Consider the following 21,146-nt stretch of genomic DNA (forward strand, 5'->3'; position numbering starts at 1 on the left):
TACTATCACATTTTGTTTTAATATTATTCATAATATTTTTAAGTGTGGGGTTAATCTTTTTTCGTGTAACTTTTTTGCAAGTAAACAAAAAAGAAAGCTTGTATACACAAAGCACTGATTTTATTGAGTTTTGCATGATCAATTTTAAAATAATGGTACCCTATTATCTTCTTTTTAAAGTTATTCTCCTTGATAAACATGAAAAAATGTGTTTGTGTGTGTGTCATTTGGCAAACTGACTACATAAAAGTACCTTTCGTATTGAAACAGTAATTTTGCATTTTCATTGTATACGGAACAAACGTTAATTGCTCTAGTTTTTATGTTAACTTACTTTATGTGTTGAGTAGTGCTGCCTTAAATGGGAAAGTGCGGAGTACGTCCACTCTATTCTAAAGCATTTAAATAAATTGTTGCATTTGATAATGCTGGTAGGGATAATAAATTAGTAATGGTTATAGCAGAATTGTAATAACATTCCTTGATGATTTTGAAAAAGTGTTAATAAGTTGTCTTGCACTTTTGCTTTGGTATGTCTTTTTGTCATACCATTTTATCGCATTCTGTTGTTATGATAGAATAGATAGATACATAGATGGGCAAATAGAAAGTTAGAGTTGTTGTCTACAAATACTAAGGGCTTTTCAGACAAGCGGCCTGAAAAACAAATGAAAAAGTTATTGGTACCATGATCTGTAGTTACTTCTAACTTTTACTAGACCGTGGCATTTTACCTACATGCATTTTCGTGATTTATCTTGTTGACCTGCTTTGATCATTATGTTTCATAAGTTTAGTATTTGTATGTATCTTGAATGCTTATTATATTCAGATTTTCTGACATCATTGCCATGGTTGTTCTTGCATTCTCTTTTCATATACTGTATAAGCTGGACATACTGTATGCTTTTGGAACTGGATTCTGTTAGCTGCAGTATAATATTTCTGTTTGCAAGTGCTGTGTAGCTTAAATCTCCTAAATTTACAGTGAGGACCCTCCTTGGTGGGTCCTTGATTAGGTTCATCATCTTCAGCACCACAGTTTAGCACATTCTGTCTGGAACTCTCTGGAGGTCATAGGTTTCTGATGCAAATGAATAGTGTGAAGTCATGTGCTGTTTGTATCAGCAAACCTGACTTCTTTTCTTCCACTACACAGTTTGAATCTTGAGCATGGCACCAGCGCAAGTGTCCATTTTTAATTCATGTGGCATCCACTGATGATGATAGTTCCATTTCATCAGATCCTGGAGTAATGAACTTCTACGAGTCTTCCTGTGGGGCATCCATTCCTGCAGTTTAAGTTGTCATGATTTACAACAATGGATACTTCATGAGCAGGGTGGGAAGCTCACCTCAGCATCGTTATTGTTTAGGGAATGTGGCTCCACCTGCAGAGAAAGCTTCACTTTAAACAAATAGAGCTATTAACATCCCTTATAACCCTAATGACTTTGGAGGTAAAGCTACATTTAGGGCTCTTCCTAATGTAGTCAAGCAGTCAAACTGCTGATCAAAATATGTTTGTGTCTTTCGGCTTTTCCCGGTTAGGGGTCGCCACAGCGGAACTCCGGTCCGCTAATGATTGGTAGTTGATTTTTACGTGCCGAGTTACCAGCCCTGACGCACAACCTTCAGCGAAGGTACGCCCATTCACGCATATCTCCACTCTCCACGCAGAAGATGCTCTAGCTGAGAATCGAACCAGACAGTGTTTTACTGTGAGGCGACAACGCTACCGCAGCACCACCACTGCTGATCAAAATATACACAAGCAAAATGCATGCAGTTGTGCCTCCAATACAGAGATATAGTGATTATTTGGCAATAATCCGTAGCTAAAGGCATTACTGTCACGGCACTTTATATGTGGGGAAAACTGAATGTGGGTTCTCAGAGCTGTTCTTTTAGGCCTTTTCAGATTTTTTGAATTTGGGAGCTATATCTGAAATGGATCTTTCAACACTAGGACACACCAGAGATCAACCTATTTGCAATTGGGAGAGGGCAGTTTATCTCCTTTTCTACATAGTACAGTAAGGAATAATGAGATCCTGGTCATACTGTGGGTACTTTCTCATAGGTTGATAGGCGGTTACTAGGCTAGCGGCCTTAGACCCTTTATAGGCCTAGCCATGTTAATCCCAAGTATCCCCATTTGTTCTTTTTTGGGTATTTCACAGGATAAATTTATGAACAGGGCAGGTCTGTGATCAACACTAGCTACCCCTGCCCATGAGGGACATGGGTGCCACCCCAGGGGCAAATATACGGTCTCCCATCAAATTATCTAGGTTGAATTTGAATATGGTCAGTGAGGAGCTCTGTTTTACATGAATAGGGAATCTATTTCATAGAAGCGACAATCTGGGAGACATACCTGTCTCTCCAGCATGATCTGTTAATGTCACAAGGTAGGTTGAGATCCCTAGAACAAGTGACTCTTGAGTTGACTTGCAGATGTGCAGCATTTCCTTTAGGGCAGGGTTGGCAATTGCCCTATAGGCCAGGCACAAGTCACCTCTCAGCAGCCAATATGATAGGGACTAAAATGACAGACTTTCAGCCTGTCCATGTAAGTCATGGGAGATTCCAACATGCTTTCATTCCATTTTCACTGATCCCATGCCTCATCATAAAGGTCAAGGAAGAAATGCCAAAGTTAATTTCTGTTGTCTTAACTTGGCTAAGAAATGTGTGATTTCAGGATATCAGGTCCCTGATAGAACCTGGGGAGTTTTCTGAACTAATTAAGGCTGGGTAGTGACAGCTTTCACCTCAGGGCCTGGGTCCTGCTGCAGCTCCTCTGATCTTTCCATCAGGGGTTTCTGAAGTGATTAAAGCCAACAGGAAGTCCCCTACCAGGTGGACTTATTCTGCCAGATGGAGGCAGTTCTTCTCCATTTGGCTGGTACAGTAACCAATACCCCAGTACTACGTCAGTTGTTCAGCTTGCTGGTTATCCTGATCTGTGGCAAGGACACATATGATTTGGGCTCAGTTATTCCATAGCGAGTTTGCATGCATCTGCTATTTCTACCCATTGTGATCTTGTGGAGGGCAAGATAGTTGCTTAACACTGTCTAGTCAAGCAGTCCCTTAGAGTATTGCATCACCCCCCCCCCAACTTTGACGAGCCCATTGTGAGATATAAACTTCATAGCTGGCAGATTTACTAATCCCCTATTCAAATCCAGTAGTTAAGTGATATTAAAGTTCATATTGTGAAAATGCTTCTGCTGGTGACTATCTCCTCTGCATGCAGGAACGTTGAAATGCAGGCTGTCATGCGTGGGAACCATATCTGGACTGTCAGAAGGATCTGTTGCTCCCCTTATACCAGCCTGCATTTCCTGTTAAAGGTAATGCCTGAATTGTTCCTGGACCTGACAATTGTTTTTCTGTTTTCTGCACCTGGTAGACACCAGAGGAGAGGAAAACCATTAGTTCTTAGACATGCACCAGTAATTCAAGTTTGCCTGAAGTAACAGCATACATTTAGAAAGACAGAACAGCTGCTCTTCAGAAGTGCAAGGAGGTGAAGTTTATAACATGTAACAAAAATGTAACAAAATAGCCCTAAAATGTCCTTTTATTATGTCTTATTTTGATACTGATTTATACATTTGCTCTGGTTTTGGTGAAGTATTGCTGAGCTCAGTTATAATATTACTGACAATGATTGCCTGCTTATCTCTGAGCTGTTTATTGTTATTGGTTGCCTAATATTGTTTATTACTGTAACTTTCAGACAATAGTGACAGTCTTAATGCCGTGTTATGGTTCTTTGCAGAATGTGTACAGAAAATGTCATTCCTTTAAACTCTAACGTCAACTGTTGAAGGGCTTTGTATATGTAAAATACATGTCAAATCTGCATTGAAACAATTTTGCATTTGAAATAATATGTAGTAAATTATCTGCATTTTGCGGCTTTATTAAATGCTTTCTAGCCTGAAAGGAATTAAAATTATTAAAACTTTCGCACTTGTCTCTTGGATCCTTGATGATCAATTAATTAGTGACAACAGTGCTGAATTCCAAAGTTCCTTTATTCAAGTTCTGGTCTATGTGTAACATTTCTTTTCATATTTTATAAAGATACAAATAAACAATTATATTAAGAATCTTTTTCTTATTCCTAAAAGGCAAAATCTGTAGAAATTGTGCATTGCATATGAAAGTCGGAAAGGACACACTGTATAAACGCAATAGCAAACACTAGGAAAGAAAACTATTATTATTACCTAAGAATAAGAAAAAACTTATTGATAACTAAGATACAAAAATAAAGTGAAACACAGACTTCCCTAACCCTTAGCTGGGATATGTAGTTATAGAAAAAAATGAATGTATTCATTTCACTTTTAAGACAAAACTTTAAACAGAGTTGTTGCTTTGCATAGGTGTTGATGATGGTGAAGATATCCCACAAGAGATGCTGATTGGGATTTATGAGCGGATCCGCAAACGGGAGCTGAAGACAAATGAAGACCATGTTTCTCAGGTTCAAAAGGTTGAGAAGCTCATTGTGGGCAAGAAGCCAGTAAGTTAATTTTCCCTTCCTACCTACAAATAATGATTCTGATTGATAGAGTGAGGAAAGAAGATGATAGACATGTTTTTTTTTTCCTGTGTAGTTATTGAACCGGTCAGGCAGTAATTCTAGGATAGCATGCAGAAAGAGCTGTTTTATTTCTTCATTAAAAGTGCAGTGTTTTTAATGTGCACCTTATTACTCCATCCACAATCTCTCTCTCTCCTATTTTTACACGTAGAGTCAGGGTGCCACTTCAGCAATGACAATCACCTAGAGCCAAGGTTCACACCACTGGGTGGCTAGCCCAGCCGTGGCTGTTCTTCCGTACCACACACTCACATGCATACTCATACCTAGGGCCAATTAGAGAGTCCAGTCCATCTACTACATGTCTTTGGAATTTGGGAGGAAATTGGAGCACCTGGAGGAAATGCACATGAACACAGGCAGGACAGGATGTGCAGACTCTGCACAGAAGGCACCCCAGCTGAGAATCGAATCAGAGAACCTCTTGCTGTGAGGTGACAATGCTATTTTCTTCATCACTGTGTGCATTTTATTATTGCCATTATGATATTAGCATGATCACACGAAGGCCAGTTTGTTGAGGCTAAAAAGAAATACTGAATGACATTTTTAATTTTGTCCTGAAGTTATTTATCTAACATCTGCCTGTGAGCTTTGTGATGCTATTGTGCTGCATAGGGTGTAGTACTGTGCAGCAAGAGACCATCAGATTTCTGGTTCCATGCAGTGGATATGCCATCTGTTATTCTTGCAGACCTAGTTCATGTCATGTGCAGTATGAGCACAGAGGTTCCATGAAGGCTGGTCTGTTGTCTGTACCACTTCATGGCAGTTGGTGATGGTATGTTATAAGGGTCTATATTATATTCTCGAAAGCTGAATCTGACATTGTCGACACGAGAATATTGAATGCTCATAATCTCGAGCATGTAAACAGAAATCTCCATAAGGGGAGATTTCCGTTTACTGCAATGTAGTGCAGTCTTGGAGTTGGTATAGCAGGGGGTGTGGAGGGTGCAAAACCCATTAGGGTACTTTTTTCTTTTTTGTCTTTTTATAAGGTCGATGTTTGAAGACATCAACCATATGGTGTTCGATGTTTTCAAATGTCGATCTTATAATATAGACCCTATTATAAGAATATTATAAGCACTACTAGTTCCAAAGGTAACCACATGGCAATAATATACCCAGTTGTGTCATGACTGCTATGCATAGATAAACTATATCTATAGGGATATTTTGTAGTATACAAAAAGGTCTGCTGTGTTGTTGGTGACAGTTTTTTTTTTCTCTCAGACTGCATTTTGTGACATACTATTGTGTTTATGTTTATCGAAGCAGTGAAAAACAAGCACACACTCCAGTCCTGTTGTAAAATAGGGAACAATGCCTGTATGGATAAATGTAAAGCTGTTCAGCCTGATTGTCAGTTATGTCCTGAACAGATGAGAAGATCAGTTAAGCCCTTAACATTATACATTTTTCAAAGCTGAGCACTCTAATGTTGGTTGCTCTTGGACCACTTTTGCTGTGTCTGTAAAAGGCTGTGCCACCAACATGGTGATGTTTTTAAAGAGGAGAATGATACTGTGATGCTTAGTTGTAAAATATCCTTGGGCCGTCTTCCAACTTTTATTTTGTTTTATATATGATAGTATGGTTTGGATGTTAGTTGGGGTATTTTGCAGATACTTCACTGGTTATGGACATCATCTGGGTGTAAAGACCCTGTGTTTCACAAGTATAGCCAAACTGTCCACTTATGCTATGCTAAGTGGTTATAAGAAGGCTGAAACATGCATGTCCACAGCTAGTGGAGTTAGGCCTTATTGGCCTTGAATGTATCCACAAAGACTTAAAAAGAAAAAGTAAAAACTCATGGACACTCAAAAGCCATGTATCTGAAACAATCTCCTTAAGGGGTCATTTGCATATATCCCATGGGCCTCTATTACAGGGGATTTAAGGTATCAACCAGTGAAAGCTCTAGCTTGGATAGGTTTTTCTTGTAGTTTTTACTGTATGATAGTATAGTAGAAAATTATTTTTATGTACTGGAGAGCTTTTATATTTGTCACCCTGAAGAAAACTGCTAACTACACTTTTGTTCAAAATTGAATGTGTTAGACGTGTTGCAGGTTATCAATTTAATATAGCCATTCTGCTCTACTTTTGATCCCACCTATAGAAGGCTGCAGGTCTGTAATGGTTTAAGTATTTTTTTTCTAAAAGTTGCAGGACAAGAAACTTGGATAATGAGCTAATTATTGTACGTGGGGTGTACTTTCAGTTTTAAATTTTGGAAATTAGCTATATTTTAAATGTCTGCATAGAATTTTGTAAGCATCAAAAGTATTTTTAGTGATGGCATTAAAAGTATAGAAAATGCCATTTTTGGGAAGTAAACATTATTTTTAGTGCTCAAACAACACGAAAATGTAATAAAAAATTATAGAGCTCAAATGGTCAATATCAATGAAAAAATAACTAAATTGGAAGCAGATGTTGTGCAAAGAAAGCGCAACAAGTTGGTCCGGGACATGAAAGACTATGAGTCAGGTATCATCTTCAATTGGCAACGTGAACCGGTGCGTGGACAGTCTAGGGGGCGGAGCTGGACACGTAGTTCTAAGCGCCGAAATTATTCGGCGTCTGCTTCTTCATTTTCATCTACTGAAAAGGAAACTAATGTAAAGAATGTTTCTTTTGCTCGAACTACTGCTTCTAACCGAGCGGTTAGCAGGGATAATATAGAGATATCAGGTGAAGAGCCCGATTTAGGTTCCACGGAAGATGCTAATTTTCAAAACGGGACCAGTAACAAGGGTCGGAATGGCAGAAATGGTCGAAAAGGTCGGAATCGCTTTAAATGAAGAAATAAATGAAGGTTTGGACATTATTGTGTCTAGTTGGACTCATGAAAGCATTAATTCTTTTGAGCGTGTTGACTCTTTTGAATGTATAAACTTGTCTGACTTGTTGTTATGTGATAATATGAGGAATGTTTTAAAGAAGGGGAGCAAATTTGTTCCAACTTTTTTTCCCTCATTTGCTGATATATATCTAGAAGCAAAAGTATTTATTCGCAAACTATTATTAAGGGTTTACTTTAAAAAGTACTGTAAAGTGGATGCTAACACTAATGTTTCTAATGCCAATGAAACTGATGATGGTGTTCTTAATGATAGTGAACTTGATGACAGTTTACTTAATATGTCCATATATGATTATGAGCATGACGAAAATGAAGTGAATGATGAATTAAGTCATAATTTTGTAGAAAGTAATATTTGCTCTATTGGATGTGATGTTGATGTTACCTCGGATGTCGGCTTTAGTACTGGATATGGTAGGTTAAGAATGCCTAAATTCCGAAATGTGAAAAATAGGTTTACTCCTACTATATCAGTGCCAGCCATTCAATTATTTCAGAAGGTTCTTTTAAAGGAAACTGAACTAACATATAAGCAGTTTTGTAAGGAAAAGAAGAAATTTAACCTTACAAAAGAAGAGTGGATGGCTTTACAGGATCTTAGGAAACTTAAGGATAATTATATATTTAAATGTGCTGACAAAGGGGGCAATTGGGTGATACAAAATAAATCTGATTATTGTGATATGGTTAACAACTTGCTTCAGAATAATGATGAATATATTAAACTTAGTAGGGACCCACTTAAACTATATAATGAGGAACTTCTCAATCTTTTGGAACGATTGGGATTCTTCACTAGTGTTGATGTTAATAAAATGTACATAAGGAACCCTGTTTCCCCCATACTATACGCCTTACCCAAAGTTCACAAGGATATCAGTAAGCCCCCTGGTAGGCCTATAGTGTCGGGGATTGGATCTTTTTTGGAAAATGTTAATGTTTTCCTAGATTCACAACTAAAAATTTATATTAGCAGGGTCAGTGCTCATATTAATAATACCCAGGAGTTAATAAATGAAGTACAGAAGTTAACATGGGATAGTGACTATTATTGGGTGACTATTGACGTTAAATCATTGTACACTAACATCAACATTAGATGGGGACTTAATGCTATCTCTGATATGTTAGGTGAGGGTCCTAAAACTAATTTTTTGATTTTACTTTTAGAATTTTGTTTAACCCATAATTACTTCACATTTAATGGTGATTATTTCTTACAAAAAAAAGGAACGGCAATGGGAGCTGCTTATGCTCCCAGCTATGCCGTAATATATATGGATTTTTTTGAGAGACAGTTCATTTATCCCAGCACATTTTTTCATAATAAGGTTATCTTGTACAAACGATTCATTGATGACCTGATTTTTATATGTAAAGGGGATATTTATGAGTTTTGTGAATTTTTTGAAAAACTGAATGATAATGAACATGGTCTGTCTTTTTCTTATGAGGTTAATCGGAATTGGATTAATTTTTTGGATCTTACTCTATTTATAAATAACAATAAGATAGAGTATAGACCTTATAGAAAGGATACCTCAGCTAACATGTTTTTGCATGCCTCGAGCATGCATCCTCCTCATTTACTAAAAGCCTTGCCCTATGGTGAATTTAAAAGAATATACCAGCACACGAGTATGTCATCTGAATTAAATTTTGAGTTAAAAAAGGTATTTTTGAGATTGAAAAACAGGGGTTATGATGAGAAATTGTTATTGGATCATATGAATGGCATTTTGAATAAACATGGAAGCTTTAGAAAGCCATATAGGCAATTTTCAGGGATGGTTGAGAAAGATGATGATGATGTTGAAAATATATTTTTTGTAACAAAATATACGGCTTTTTCTGACACATTTGTCTCTTTAATCAAAAAATTTTGGTACCTGGTTAGTGAAGATGAGTTAATAGGAAAATTTTTTCCACGTAAAATTATATTTTCATATAAAAAAGGTAAGAATTTAAAAGAAATATTAAATAATAACCTTCAAAAGAATGGATCATGCTTCCAATGTTGGTTCCTTTAGGTGTAACTCTTGTAGCATATGTGATAGAATTATCAACATTAGATGCATTAACAATGTTAACCATAATCCCATGCATTATTTCAACTGTAGATCTAGTGGTGTTGTGTATATATTAGGGTGTAGTTGTCACAATATGTGGTACATTGGGCAAACTAAAAGAGTGGTAAGATTGAGAATTTTAGAACATTTAAGGGACATTAGGAACTCTAGTGCTCTCAGTCCGGTTGCGAAATATTTTTGTGAGACGCATGAGGGAAAATTTGATTGTTTAAAATTTAGTATATTAGGTAAGCCTCATTGTATTATAGGTGATAATATTTGTGATAAATTGTTAGAACTTGAAACTAAGATGATTCTAAAATTTAATACATTAAGGCCTTTTGGCTTGAATTTAGAATTAGGGATTTGAAAATCAACTAATTTATGGTTTAAAGTGTCATGAAGCAATAATAATGTTCGTTTAGTATATAAATATTTCACTGCATTTTGTAATTTAATACACATTGTAGAAGTCACATTATAATATGAGAAATATATTTTATAATATAGTCTTTAGTAAATTTGGGAATTATATTAATATATTGGGGTATGTTTGATATATAATCTATTAAATATAACTTAAAAGTTTTTTTTTCCCTCCATTTTTGAGGCTAATTGTTTAATTAATTGAATGATTGTTATAATCAATGTGTATATAAAGACTGTTATTTTTTGTAATGTACTGTGACCCATTGAAGGCGAGATGCCGAGGTACCAGGTCTTGGAAATATAAGGAGAATTGCTGCTATTTACTGGCTGTTTGGTGTGTTTTTTATTATTTTTAGTGCTGCTGTTGTACCAACACTGTAGTAGTATAATTCTGTTGTTTACAGAATTTGTCATACAGAATGTGACAGTTCTACATTTATTGTGAATCTGGTCATGCCAAACTGAGCAGCCATATGATTATATAGGCTTGAGGTCCATTCCAATAAAGAACCATGTTTTTGAAGCATTTTAATTTTTTCCAGCAAAATTCTTGGGAATGTATGTTATGACACTTGGCTATAAACTGCGCTTCATTTGTTGTTTTAAATTTGAATGCACATATGTATTTCCTTTTTCTTATTATATGTGTCATTTCATATGGATCTGTATTTGAGATTATGCTAGCTAACATTTTACAGTATCAAAAAATGACACTTTTTATGGAGAAATTCCTATGTATTGCCAATTCAATAAAGGTAATTCTGGCTATATTTTATGAAAAGAAGTCATAACCAATATTTCATAAACCAAATATTTAAAGAGCTTGCATAGTGTCAGACTGTAAGACTTATGGTAGTCTTCTCTTGGTCCATATTTATGTAAGGCAGTATCACAAACACTTTTTAAAACTTCTAGGGAATTATACTTGCATAATTAAGTAAACACCGTATCTCACTTGTCTTTGCACATCTAAAGACTTAGCAGCTCCATGTTGAAACTGTATTGGCTATGTTACCCTTGCTGATACCGTGACTTTTGTGTTGTGATATTTCTAATACTAGAACATGTCACTTGTATAGATAAATATACATAATTTGTAGCTGTTTGCGACTAAGTTGGGCTAGCCCACTTCCTTTCTCTATCTCACATTCAGAAAAATCCTGCCACAATGTACAGGCAGTTTCCCATCATTTCTCCTGCCAGCTTGATTGATATGGGCAGCTTGAGGCAATGTAGCAATTGCTTCATGTATACTGACAACCATTTCCTCCTAAAGCAAACTAACACAGTATGTGAAGGATGCAAATAGACTGTGGAACTAGAGTCATTTCTCTCACATAAAAACAAACTAGACATCAAACAGGCTGTCAGCACACAAGCATCACATCTCATGCAAATCTCACCTCTCACATAAAATAAGGTCACAACACATAAACCCGTGTAAGTGGGAAGTGCTCACAAAAAGCCTACCAAAAGAACAGAGACCTCCCAAACACCCACACTCACCACTAAGTAAATACAAACCACTACACATATCAACACACACACCTGTGTCTCAACAATTAAGCCCCTAAAGCAAAATATATCAAATATCTTGGTCATAGGTGACTCCATAGTGAGACACACACATGGTCCTGTCACTAGACAGGACAAGGAAAATGTCACAGTCAACTGCCTATCAGGTGCCAGGATCTGACAAGTCATGCATGCACTCAAGTCACTCAATAACATGTACTGTTATGATTCTGTCATACTCCATGTTGGAGTGAATGACTTGAGATGTGCCTCTCTAGATTATATGAAGAGAGACATGATGAAACTGTCTGATTATATTTCCCAGACAGGTATGTCCCTAGTCCTAAGCAGTATTTTACCCTCACCCAGGATAATGCCACAATACAAACAAAAAATGTTTGACTTCAACAATTGGCTCAGCTTCTGGTGTCAGTCCAGGGGGATCCAGTATCTGTCAGCCTGGGAGGTTATGGTAGGCAGACCTCACTGCTTTCCTAGAGATGGTCTGCACCTGTCACCCCTAGACTTTCAGATACTGGCAAAGGCCCTTGCCTCCCCCATAGTGCCTTTTTTAGGTAATGTCAGAACAACAAGCTTTCCAATGTAACAAAATCTAATCACAACAAACTCAGGGTTGTCCTTCTTAAAGCTAGGAGTTTAAACATGAAACTGCACTCCCTGGAAGCACTCCTACCTTGGAAGATACTGATGTCCATGCAGTTACGGAGACATGGTTCAAGGCTACTGAGAACACTCTGGCTGTGCAAGGCTATAATGCCTTCCACACTTTCAAAATGAGCATGAAGGAACCAAAGGTGGAGGTGTAGCCATCTTCATTAAAAAACAAATACAGTTCAAGACTGGTCAAACAGCATGAATCTCTCAAACTACTCCATGTCCAGTTAAGTACTGGAGAAGTGCCATACCACATCAATGCTAAGTGTAGATTTCCCACCATGGACCAGGATAACCATACCGCCTACCTCAGTTTAATGGAATCCCTAGCCATGCAGCCCAACACCTTAGTCATGGGAGATTTCAACTATCTTTCCATAGACAGGGGGACATACATGAGCAAAACCACACACACAGTCATTCCTGGACTTTATCACAAATGATCTGGAACAGATAGTCTGCACCCCCACTAGGGGGTCTAATGTTTTGGACATGGTACTTACCAACACGGGGGGGTCACTGTACTTCCCCATTTGTATGCCCTCCCTGGTTAGGTCAGACCATGAATCAGTCTTGCTTGAAGTAACTACTGGAACTGACACACTCACAGGAACAAAAGTGATAAAAAGTTTACCATAGCTAACTACAACCTCCTAAGTGATGGCATAAAAAGCTTCATACCACCCACAGTCACAGAAACCAGTGATCACCATGCAGAAATGTACGCAAATGCCCTGTACAAACACTTCAGTGACTGCATAAACTCTGCTGTACCAGACCAGATCAAAACCAGATCTTCCTGTAAAAACAAGCCACCAAGGTGGACTTGAAGTATAAACAGATTATAGAATAAGAGGTAGAAACTGTTGTCCAAAAGCAACAGGAATATCACTCTGCAGAGGAAGAGTTCCTTCCGAAGCCTAAACAAGAAAATCAGAAATCCTGCAAAGTCTTCTAAAGCAAAGTACGAAACTAAATCACATCCTTAGCCAAGGATAATCATAAGGCATTCTTCCACTGTGTCAGAAGTCTAAAAAGCAATGCTCAGCTATGCGCCAAAATGGTTGTAGATATAATCACTCATACTACATCAGAAGATATCACCAACCTGCTAGCTGATAGATTCAAAGCAAACTTCACCCCCTATCCCCACCTACCATATCCCAGAGCATACCTCACACCAGTCCTCTGCCTTGTATCTCTAGAGAACAGGTCATCTCTGTACTCGCAAAGGCCAAAAACATGGCTTCAATGGGACTAGAACAGCAATAATAATTCTCCTGTTCAAATGGGGCCATCAACTGACCCTAGGAATGACAGACCCATAAGTCTAACCAGCTTCATCTGCAAGGCCATGGAAAGAATTATCATGGACCTTATCACCAAGGATATAGGTGACCTCCAAATGCTGGACCCAACCCAGTTTGGCTTTGTTTAAGGGTAGATCATGCTTATTAAACCTGGTAGGCTTCTTTAAGAATGTCACCAAAGCCATGGACAAAGGTAAGACAGTGCACATAGCCTATCACATCCTTGCCAAGGTTTCGACACAGTTCCCCACTCTAGCATAATTGAGAAACTCTCCCAGATAGGGATTAACCCTTAAATTACTAGATGGGTAGCCAGTTGGCTTACTGATAGAACACACACTGTCAAAATTGGTGACTCCCCCTCCACCAGTAGACCCTTGACCAATGAAGTACCACAGGGGTCTGTGCTGGGCCCATTACTGATCGGCATCTATTTCTTAGAGGTTCAGGCCAAAGTAGACTGCCTTTGGCTCACCAAGTTAAATGATGCTTGCAAGCTGAGTGCAGTCATTGAGTCCCCCAATGATGTCAACATATTACAAGATGGGCTAACACAAATTATTGATGCCAAAGCCATGGTCTAAAACTAAATGCAAAAAATGCATTATTATTCCCTTTGGCAAAATGGAACTTCCTACAAATTACAATATTGACAGCACCCCCCCCCACCCCCACCGAGTTCCAACCCAGTGGTGCAAGACTTGGGAACACAGGTTGATAGCAATCTGAACTTTGACCTCCATGTTTCCACAGTGGTAAAGAAAGCTATCTACATAGCACACCTCATAAGTTAGGGAAGAGGATTCGGGTCAAGGGATGCATGGCCAAGTCTGACTTTGTTTTCATAGCAGCTTTTCAGGTGACAAAAGATATCACATTTATGGATAAATGTCTAAGATTTTAGTTCTAGTGTAATAGCAGAGATATGCTCTGATTTTTTGTGTGGGTTATTTTACCTTTATCAGATTTTTGATGATAGTATATTTCTAATGACAAAAAAAAATGTTTTGCAGATAAATGTATGATCTTAGTTCTCATGTAATGTTGGTTTACTACAGATATTTTCTGAACATATATTGTATTTCCCATCTTAAGTATAATGGAACTTTTTAGATTATCATGTTGTAAGATAGATACAATGCAGTATCTTAAACTCTCTCTGTTTTGCCTTCATGATATTTCCAAGGAATTATATTTGGATGTTCAGATGCACACAATACTTAACTTGTGTTTCTAACTATAAGGACTTAAAAGAACCTGCTTGTAGAACCTATTGGAACCTTATCAGTGCACAAAGTTCTGGTAGTACATACGTCTAAAAAATAGAAATGTCACTTTTATGGTTATATAGGTGTGTGTGTGTCTGTGCCTTTATATATACATATGTGTATGTGTGTGTGTGTGTGTGTAGTGACATAATATAGTTGTGTGTAGTGACATAATATAGTTGTGTTATGCTCATATATTTTATTCCCCTCTCTAAGCAGAAGTTATATTCCCATTACCTCTCAACTGTCCAGATTTTCGCAGAATGTCCAGATTTTTGCATCATATTTTTGGTCTGATCCTCATAAAGTGTGTGATCTTCTGGCAAATCACCAAGGATTGAAGTCTCTAAATAATGGCATAGATTTGAGTTTCAGGCTTCATATTATTCAGGAAATGCATGCTAACACAAATCCTGTTATTTTAGCAACCTTTTACATTTATATGAGCAATATTTAAAATCTGTCCCTATTTTGGGGCTTTGACCCCCATTATATTAGGCTTTGTAGAGATTTATTGTACAAAGAAGTTGAGAGCTATAAAACCAATTAATACCCATCTTTTATTTAAATGTAATGTAATGGAAATTGCAGAGTACTCCACAGAAAGGACTGTGCATTCCTGCATTAAATATTTCCATATACTGTTTAACATTTCTCAGTAAAAATTTCTAAGAATTGTGTTTGGATGCTTAGGCATCCCCTGCATATTAATTGTGACATACACACACATGTACACACACATATACGAGTATATGTCAAGAGCTTGAACTGTAAAAAAAGATTGAGCGTTTGACATAAAAAATGTTTGAATCAAAAAGATATGAAAAAAAATACAGCAGGCAAGAACTATCTTCTACAGGGAGAAGGGCAATCCTCCCTGCATTTTCCACACCTCCTGCTACTTGTATATATCAACTCTGAGACCACAGTGCAGTAGGGAAAGGGCACATTCCCAGTCCCCACTGTACCATGATCGCACAAATCCAACTGCTATCAATGTTCAGAAAGTGAATTTGTAAACTATTTGGATAGTATTTGAAGTACAGGATAGTTAAAGCACTTGAATGAGAATATGGGTACAATTTAAAAGATCAAGCACTCATATGAGTGAATGCTTTTTTCTGGCTTAAAAAAAAAAAAAAACAAATGCTCATCTGAGTTGGTACATATAATTAGCAGGGTTGCAGGGGTGCAGGAAGACTTTCAAAAAAAAAAAGGTTTACTGCTTTATATTTTTGATAATTTTAGATTCCCTCTAAAGTGATTGTTCTTTCAATGTTCGCTCTTATGAGCATTTGATATTTAATGAGACACTCATATAAATATATATGGAGAGATAAATTGTTTCTAAATGTTCTAGAAGTATATTGAATTGTTCATCCTAAATAAAGTTTTAACCAAATATAATGGTACTTAAAAAGTTGTGTATCTGGCATTGGAGGGTGTGTGGCCAAGATGCTGATTGACTAGCAGCAGTTTTCATCAGCTCTGCTATAATTTTTCATTCTTGACAGGAAATTTCACTTTTTAGTTATTCCTTCCACCTTTTTCCAACAAATATTATTAAGGAATAACATCTAGAGAAGTAATATCCAAAAAAGAAATACATAATTTTAAAATTTCCTGTCAAAATACCATTATGAAGGTATACATCTTCATACTCAAAATGAGCCACACAAAAGGAACCTCTCAGGATTCTTCACTAAAGAAGAATATACGGTTTGTTCTTACCAGTCTACAAGAACTTTCTCTCAAGATGGATAAAATAGACAATAAACTTGAGAACAAAGAAAATACTTCAAGGCAAATGGAACAATTTCAAGAATCATTAAACCAACAAAAAAACTCAGATCTCGGGGATGGAGCAAGCTCTGAATGACTTCGAAGGAAAATTAACAGAAGATGAACATAACTTGGAATTCTTACTGAAACAAAACACTTTGTTGATGGAAAAAATAGATGACTTGGAGAACAGATCACGCAGAAACAACATTAGTATTTTTGGATTACCTGAAGGAATTGAGAATGACAATATGACAAACTTTTTAACAACCTGGATCCCTAAAACCTTTGAGCTTCCAGATAGTATGTCTTTTGGCATTGAACGTGCCCATAGATTTCTCTCTAAAACAGCACTTCTTTCAAAAAAGACAAACCCAAGATCTACACTTGTAAGATTCTTCTCCACACAGGATAAAGATCTGATCCTAAAGACAGCATGGGCTAAGTCTCCTATAAAAATCCAAGACCAAACAATAAGGTTTTACAATAATTTCTCAACTGCACTGATGTCCAAGAGGAAAACCTTTCTTCCTTTAATAAGAGAACTCAAAAAACTTCACATCAAAGTACATTTACTCTTCCCAGCCAGACTGAAAAATTTTCTTACAGATGAAACAAAAATCTTTGAAGGCATAGACAATGCTATATCATACCTAAAAACAAAAGATGTACTAGCTAAAATAAAATATATGGAATGGAATAACAGCTTGTTAAAGAGACCAGCAGAAAGAAATAATTGGAAAACCAGTGAAAAGAAGAAGAAATTAAAAGATAAATAACCTTATCTAAACACCTAATAACTAAATGTTCTTCACTTAACAAAACACAGCAATTTGTGCTTTACAGAGTAAAGCAGAATTTCATTCTTGGCATCCACAAACATCATATGAAAAGGTAACTTCAGTTATTTAATATGTATTTTCAGAACATTAACAATGTCTCCTTTACTCTTTCACTTATTATAGTTAGTTTGTTGTGTCACAATTTATACAAGAGCCTTTAATATATTGGATTAGTTTCTTTAGAAAACAGTTGGTAACCTTAAGAATCTTATAATAACTACAAATAAGTAAATAATTGTGTTGGGTGATGTAAATGATTTAAAAGCATAACACTTGTAAATACAAATGTGCAAGCTTTAAACCAGAAGTATTTCTGGTTTCCATGGTAACCTCTACATAACATAGCCTTTCAGTCCAAAGAAACAGAAGACCTTTAAATAAAGTTAAAGCATGTAAGTGTTTATGTAAAGCACATTATGAGGCAGGTTATAAAGATACAAAGGTGTATCCTCAGTCCAAGAGAGTGATGCACTTTCAGAAAGTGAGTAAATCCCTTATTTACTGAAAAAAAGTGACAGTCACAAAGGTGCGATCTTTAGACCAGAGATGTCTCCGGTTTCCAGGGTAATCTCTATACAACATAGCCTTTCAATAAAATAAATAGATGTCCTTTAAGTAAAGTAAAAACATGTAAATGTTTACGTAAAGGACATAATGAGGCAGAGTATTCAAATGCAAATGTTTAGCCTCAGAAACCTTCAAAATTAAAAGTTAAGCATATATTAAAGGGGAATGATCAGTGCATGAATGTTAAAAACTAGAATAGTGAAGTCAGAATGCTTTTCACACAAATCTTCCAAATTCTTAGCAATGTAAAGGAAAGCATAATACTTATAGAACCATTAAGAGATGAGCTTGTTAAATATTATAGTAAAATTAAATAAATGCTGTACTAAAATCGGAAAAGACAATTTTAGAAACACAAACACTGTAATATTAATATATTATTAAAGGGCATATTAAGGCTATTTCGTCAGTTTCCACCAAACAGTCCCATTATTACTAATGAAATGCAATAAATAAGAAAAAGTGATATTGGGACCTTCTATATTAGCACATGACTTTATAAACCACTCAAAATGAAGTGGGGAAAGTTAATATATGATGTTATAATAGAAATATAAGCTAAACAGTGTTACTTTAATTCAGTTTTTATGTTGATTAATTAGATTCTGAATATCATGGCATCACAAAATTAATTAGATAAGCAGTTAAATTAAACTGAGGCAAAGTTAAAACATCTGATTTTTGTTAGAAAGAGGAATGACTTATGACATTACTCTCCTTAGCAGTTATCTCTACTAATTAAATAGAACATTATAAACAATACAAATGTTTATGGAGAGAAGAACTAACAAAAAATAGCAGAATTCAACAGGCATTTAATTCTAATCATAACCAGATGATACAAGTGAAAAGAATTATAATTTAAAGACATCTGCAAGATAAAGGAGACTAAGTATATAAAAATGAACACTAGTCAGTTCTACTAAGGAATAGTTGCAGTGACCTTAGATATCTCTTTAAAAATCATGATACTTTTGAAAGGAAGAAAATTTTAACAAAAAATAACACAGAATTTTGTTTTTGACAATATTAATTGTATATGAATAAAATTATCATACTGTTATATTTAAACTGCATTTATTTAAATAATTAGTAAATATGGTATTTGTTCAGTCTTTACACTACATAGAACAAAAGATATATGAGTTGATTGAGTGTCATAATGCTATAAATACAAGACAAGAATGGATATGAAACTAAAGAGGTTGCAACAACATATATGAGTATTGTGTTAAATATAATAATGGCACTTAATTCATACTCACTCCAACTGATTGAATATCGCTTGAAGGGAATTTAGCATTTGATGTATTAAATAATGATTCTCTGATATATCACTGATATTTTAGATGAATACTTGATTCTACATTAATGTCTTGCTATAATTTGACTACTAAATGGATTACAAGATGTGTTAGACTAATATTGCTGTGCAAAGTATTTATATGTAGTTATAATTCATACCATTCTTATTTAGAATATTATAACATGTTCACACTCAAGTGTTGTGAATTAGCTGTGATTTTAGAAAATATTCTCATAAACATTAATAAAATAGAGAATGAAAACTGGATTGTGAAGACAGAAATGAAGAATTGACAAAACAGGGAAAGAGTAAGAACCTGTTAACTCTAACAATCTGAATGAAAAACCGAATCAACAGAAAACACATATATTTATTGGGTCTACTTGAAAGCACCGACATGCCAAAACACAGAGACAGGAAGATCAACAACTGAGATGACCGACAGTTTAAAAGCACAAAACTTCACATGCCCAACAAACCACAATCCCGACAATCAACAAAACAAATACCTTTTCCAAAAAACACACACACAACACAAGCACACCAAAACCTTACAAACCTACACTAAACCTTACATACACAACTATATATGCACTATCCTTAACCCTAAGGTCCGTCACTATCGCACACTCACCTAACCCGCACCCTAAACTTAGCTCACTTAACCCACCCCTAACCCTAAAGTCTGTCACTATCACACACTTAACCTTACCTGCACCCTAACTCTAACCCACTTAACCCGCCCCTAACCCTAAAGTCTGTCACTATCGCACATTTACCTTAACATGTTGGTGTTCTCAGCGTCAGGCTTTTAAACTGTCGGTCATCTCAGTTGTCGATCTTCCGGTCTCACTTTTCTCATCGTCGGTGTTTTGGAGTGTCGGTGTTTTCAAGTAGACCCACATTTATTATATCAAATGGTGATATAAATGTGTTTCTTTTCTTTCTTTTTTCATGTATATACTTTATTAACAAATGTTACTAAAATGAGTTAAATAAGCTTTTTCCTTCAGGGATTATTAAACTATTATATGACCTAGAGAGGTCTTGTGGATATAATATGTTAATCTACAAATCAAATAGCAATAACCATAGAATATATAGCAGAATGATGGTTAGCTCTACTTTACTTCCTATTGAATGAAAGGGGATGTTTGTATAGTAGCACTATCCAAGCAGGGATTTTTAGACTCCAAGTGAGTGGGGAAGGTTAGAGAAATGTTTTTTTTAATGTAACAGAATTTAGTTGAAAGTTCAGGGTATCTTTAATAATCCTTTATATAATTTTTGTGTATGTAAATGTACCCAAATCTTATATATCCAATGGTAAGATACCAATATTTAGAGGAGTGAATAAAAAGTTACATATTGTAAGAATTTTACAGAAAACCTTAATTCTATTGATGCAGTACAATGTTACATCTTTAAATTGTTTATCATTAAACATTAATGGTTTAAATAATGGGTGTAAAAGAGGGAATTTATTCAGATATTTAAACCACTTAATTCCCAGGTTATTTTCTTACAAGAGACACATTTATTGCAATCTGATATTAATAGACTTAATCTCAGATTGTATATTGTATTGCCAAGCTCACATCACACGCAAAAAAGAAGGGGAGTAACAATACTATGGAAGACCACCATCTCAGTCCCTAAAATAATTAATACCTACAAGGATGATAAAGGTTTAATGTGTTCAGTTACAATGGAATTAAAAAATATTGCACACTTGTAAATCTATATTGGGTACCTGGGATAGGAGTAAAAATGGTAAAGAAACAAATGGAACAAATTATAAATAACTCAAAAGGAAGTCTTATAATTGCAGCAGATTTCACTTGTGTAACAAAAGAGGAAGATTCGAACTCTGCAAAA

General features: G+C 35.8%; 1 protein-coding gene across 8 annotated transcripts in view; it reads left to right on the top strand.

Annotated features, from left to right (window-relative positions):
- Positions 1 to 21,146, top strand: part of IQSEC1 (IQ motif and Sec7 domain ArfGEF 1) — a 2,803,266-nt gene that overhangs the window by 2,647,387 nt on the left and 134,733 nt on the right. For all 8 annotated transcript variants that reach the window (XM_044078078.1, XM_044078079.1, XM_044078080.1 and 5 more), the window contains one exon: positions 4,407 to 4,546. In XM_044078078.1, coding sequence (XP_043934013.1) covers positions 4,407 to 4,546 — 140 coding nt within the window. The remainder of the gene's footprint in view (positions 1 to 4,406; positions 4,547 to 21,146) is intronic.

Source organism: Protopterus annectens, chromosome 7.part0 (genome assembly GCF_019279795.1).
Source record: "Protopterus annectens isolate FY-2018-M chromosome 7.part0, PAN1.0, whole genome shotgun sequence".
In the NCBI taxonomy this organism is placed as follows: Eukaryota; Metazoa; Chordata; order Ceratodontiformes; family Protopteridae; genus Protopterus; species Protopterus annectens.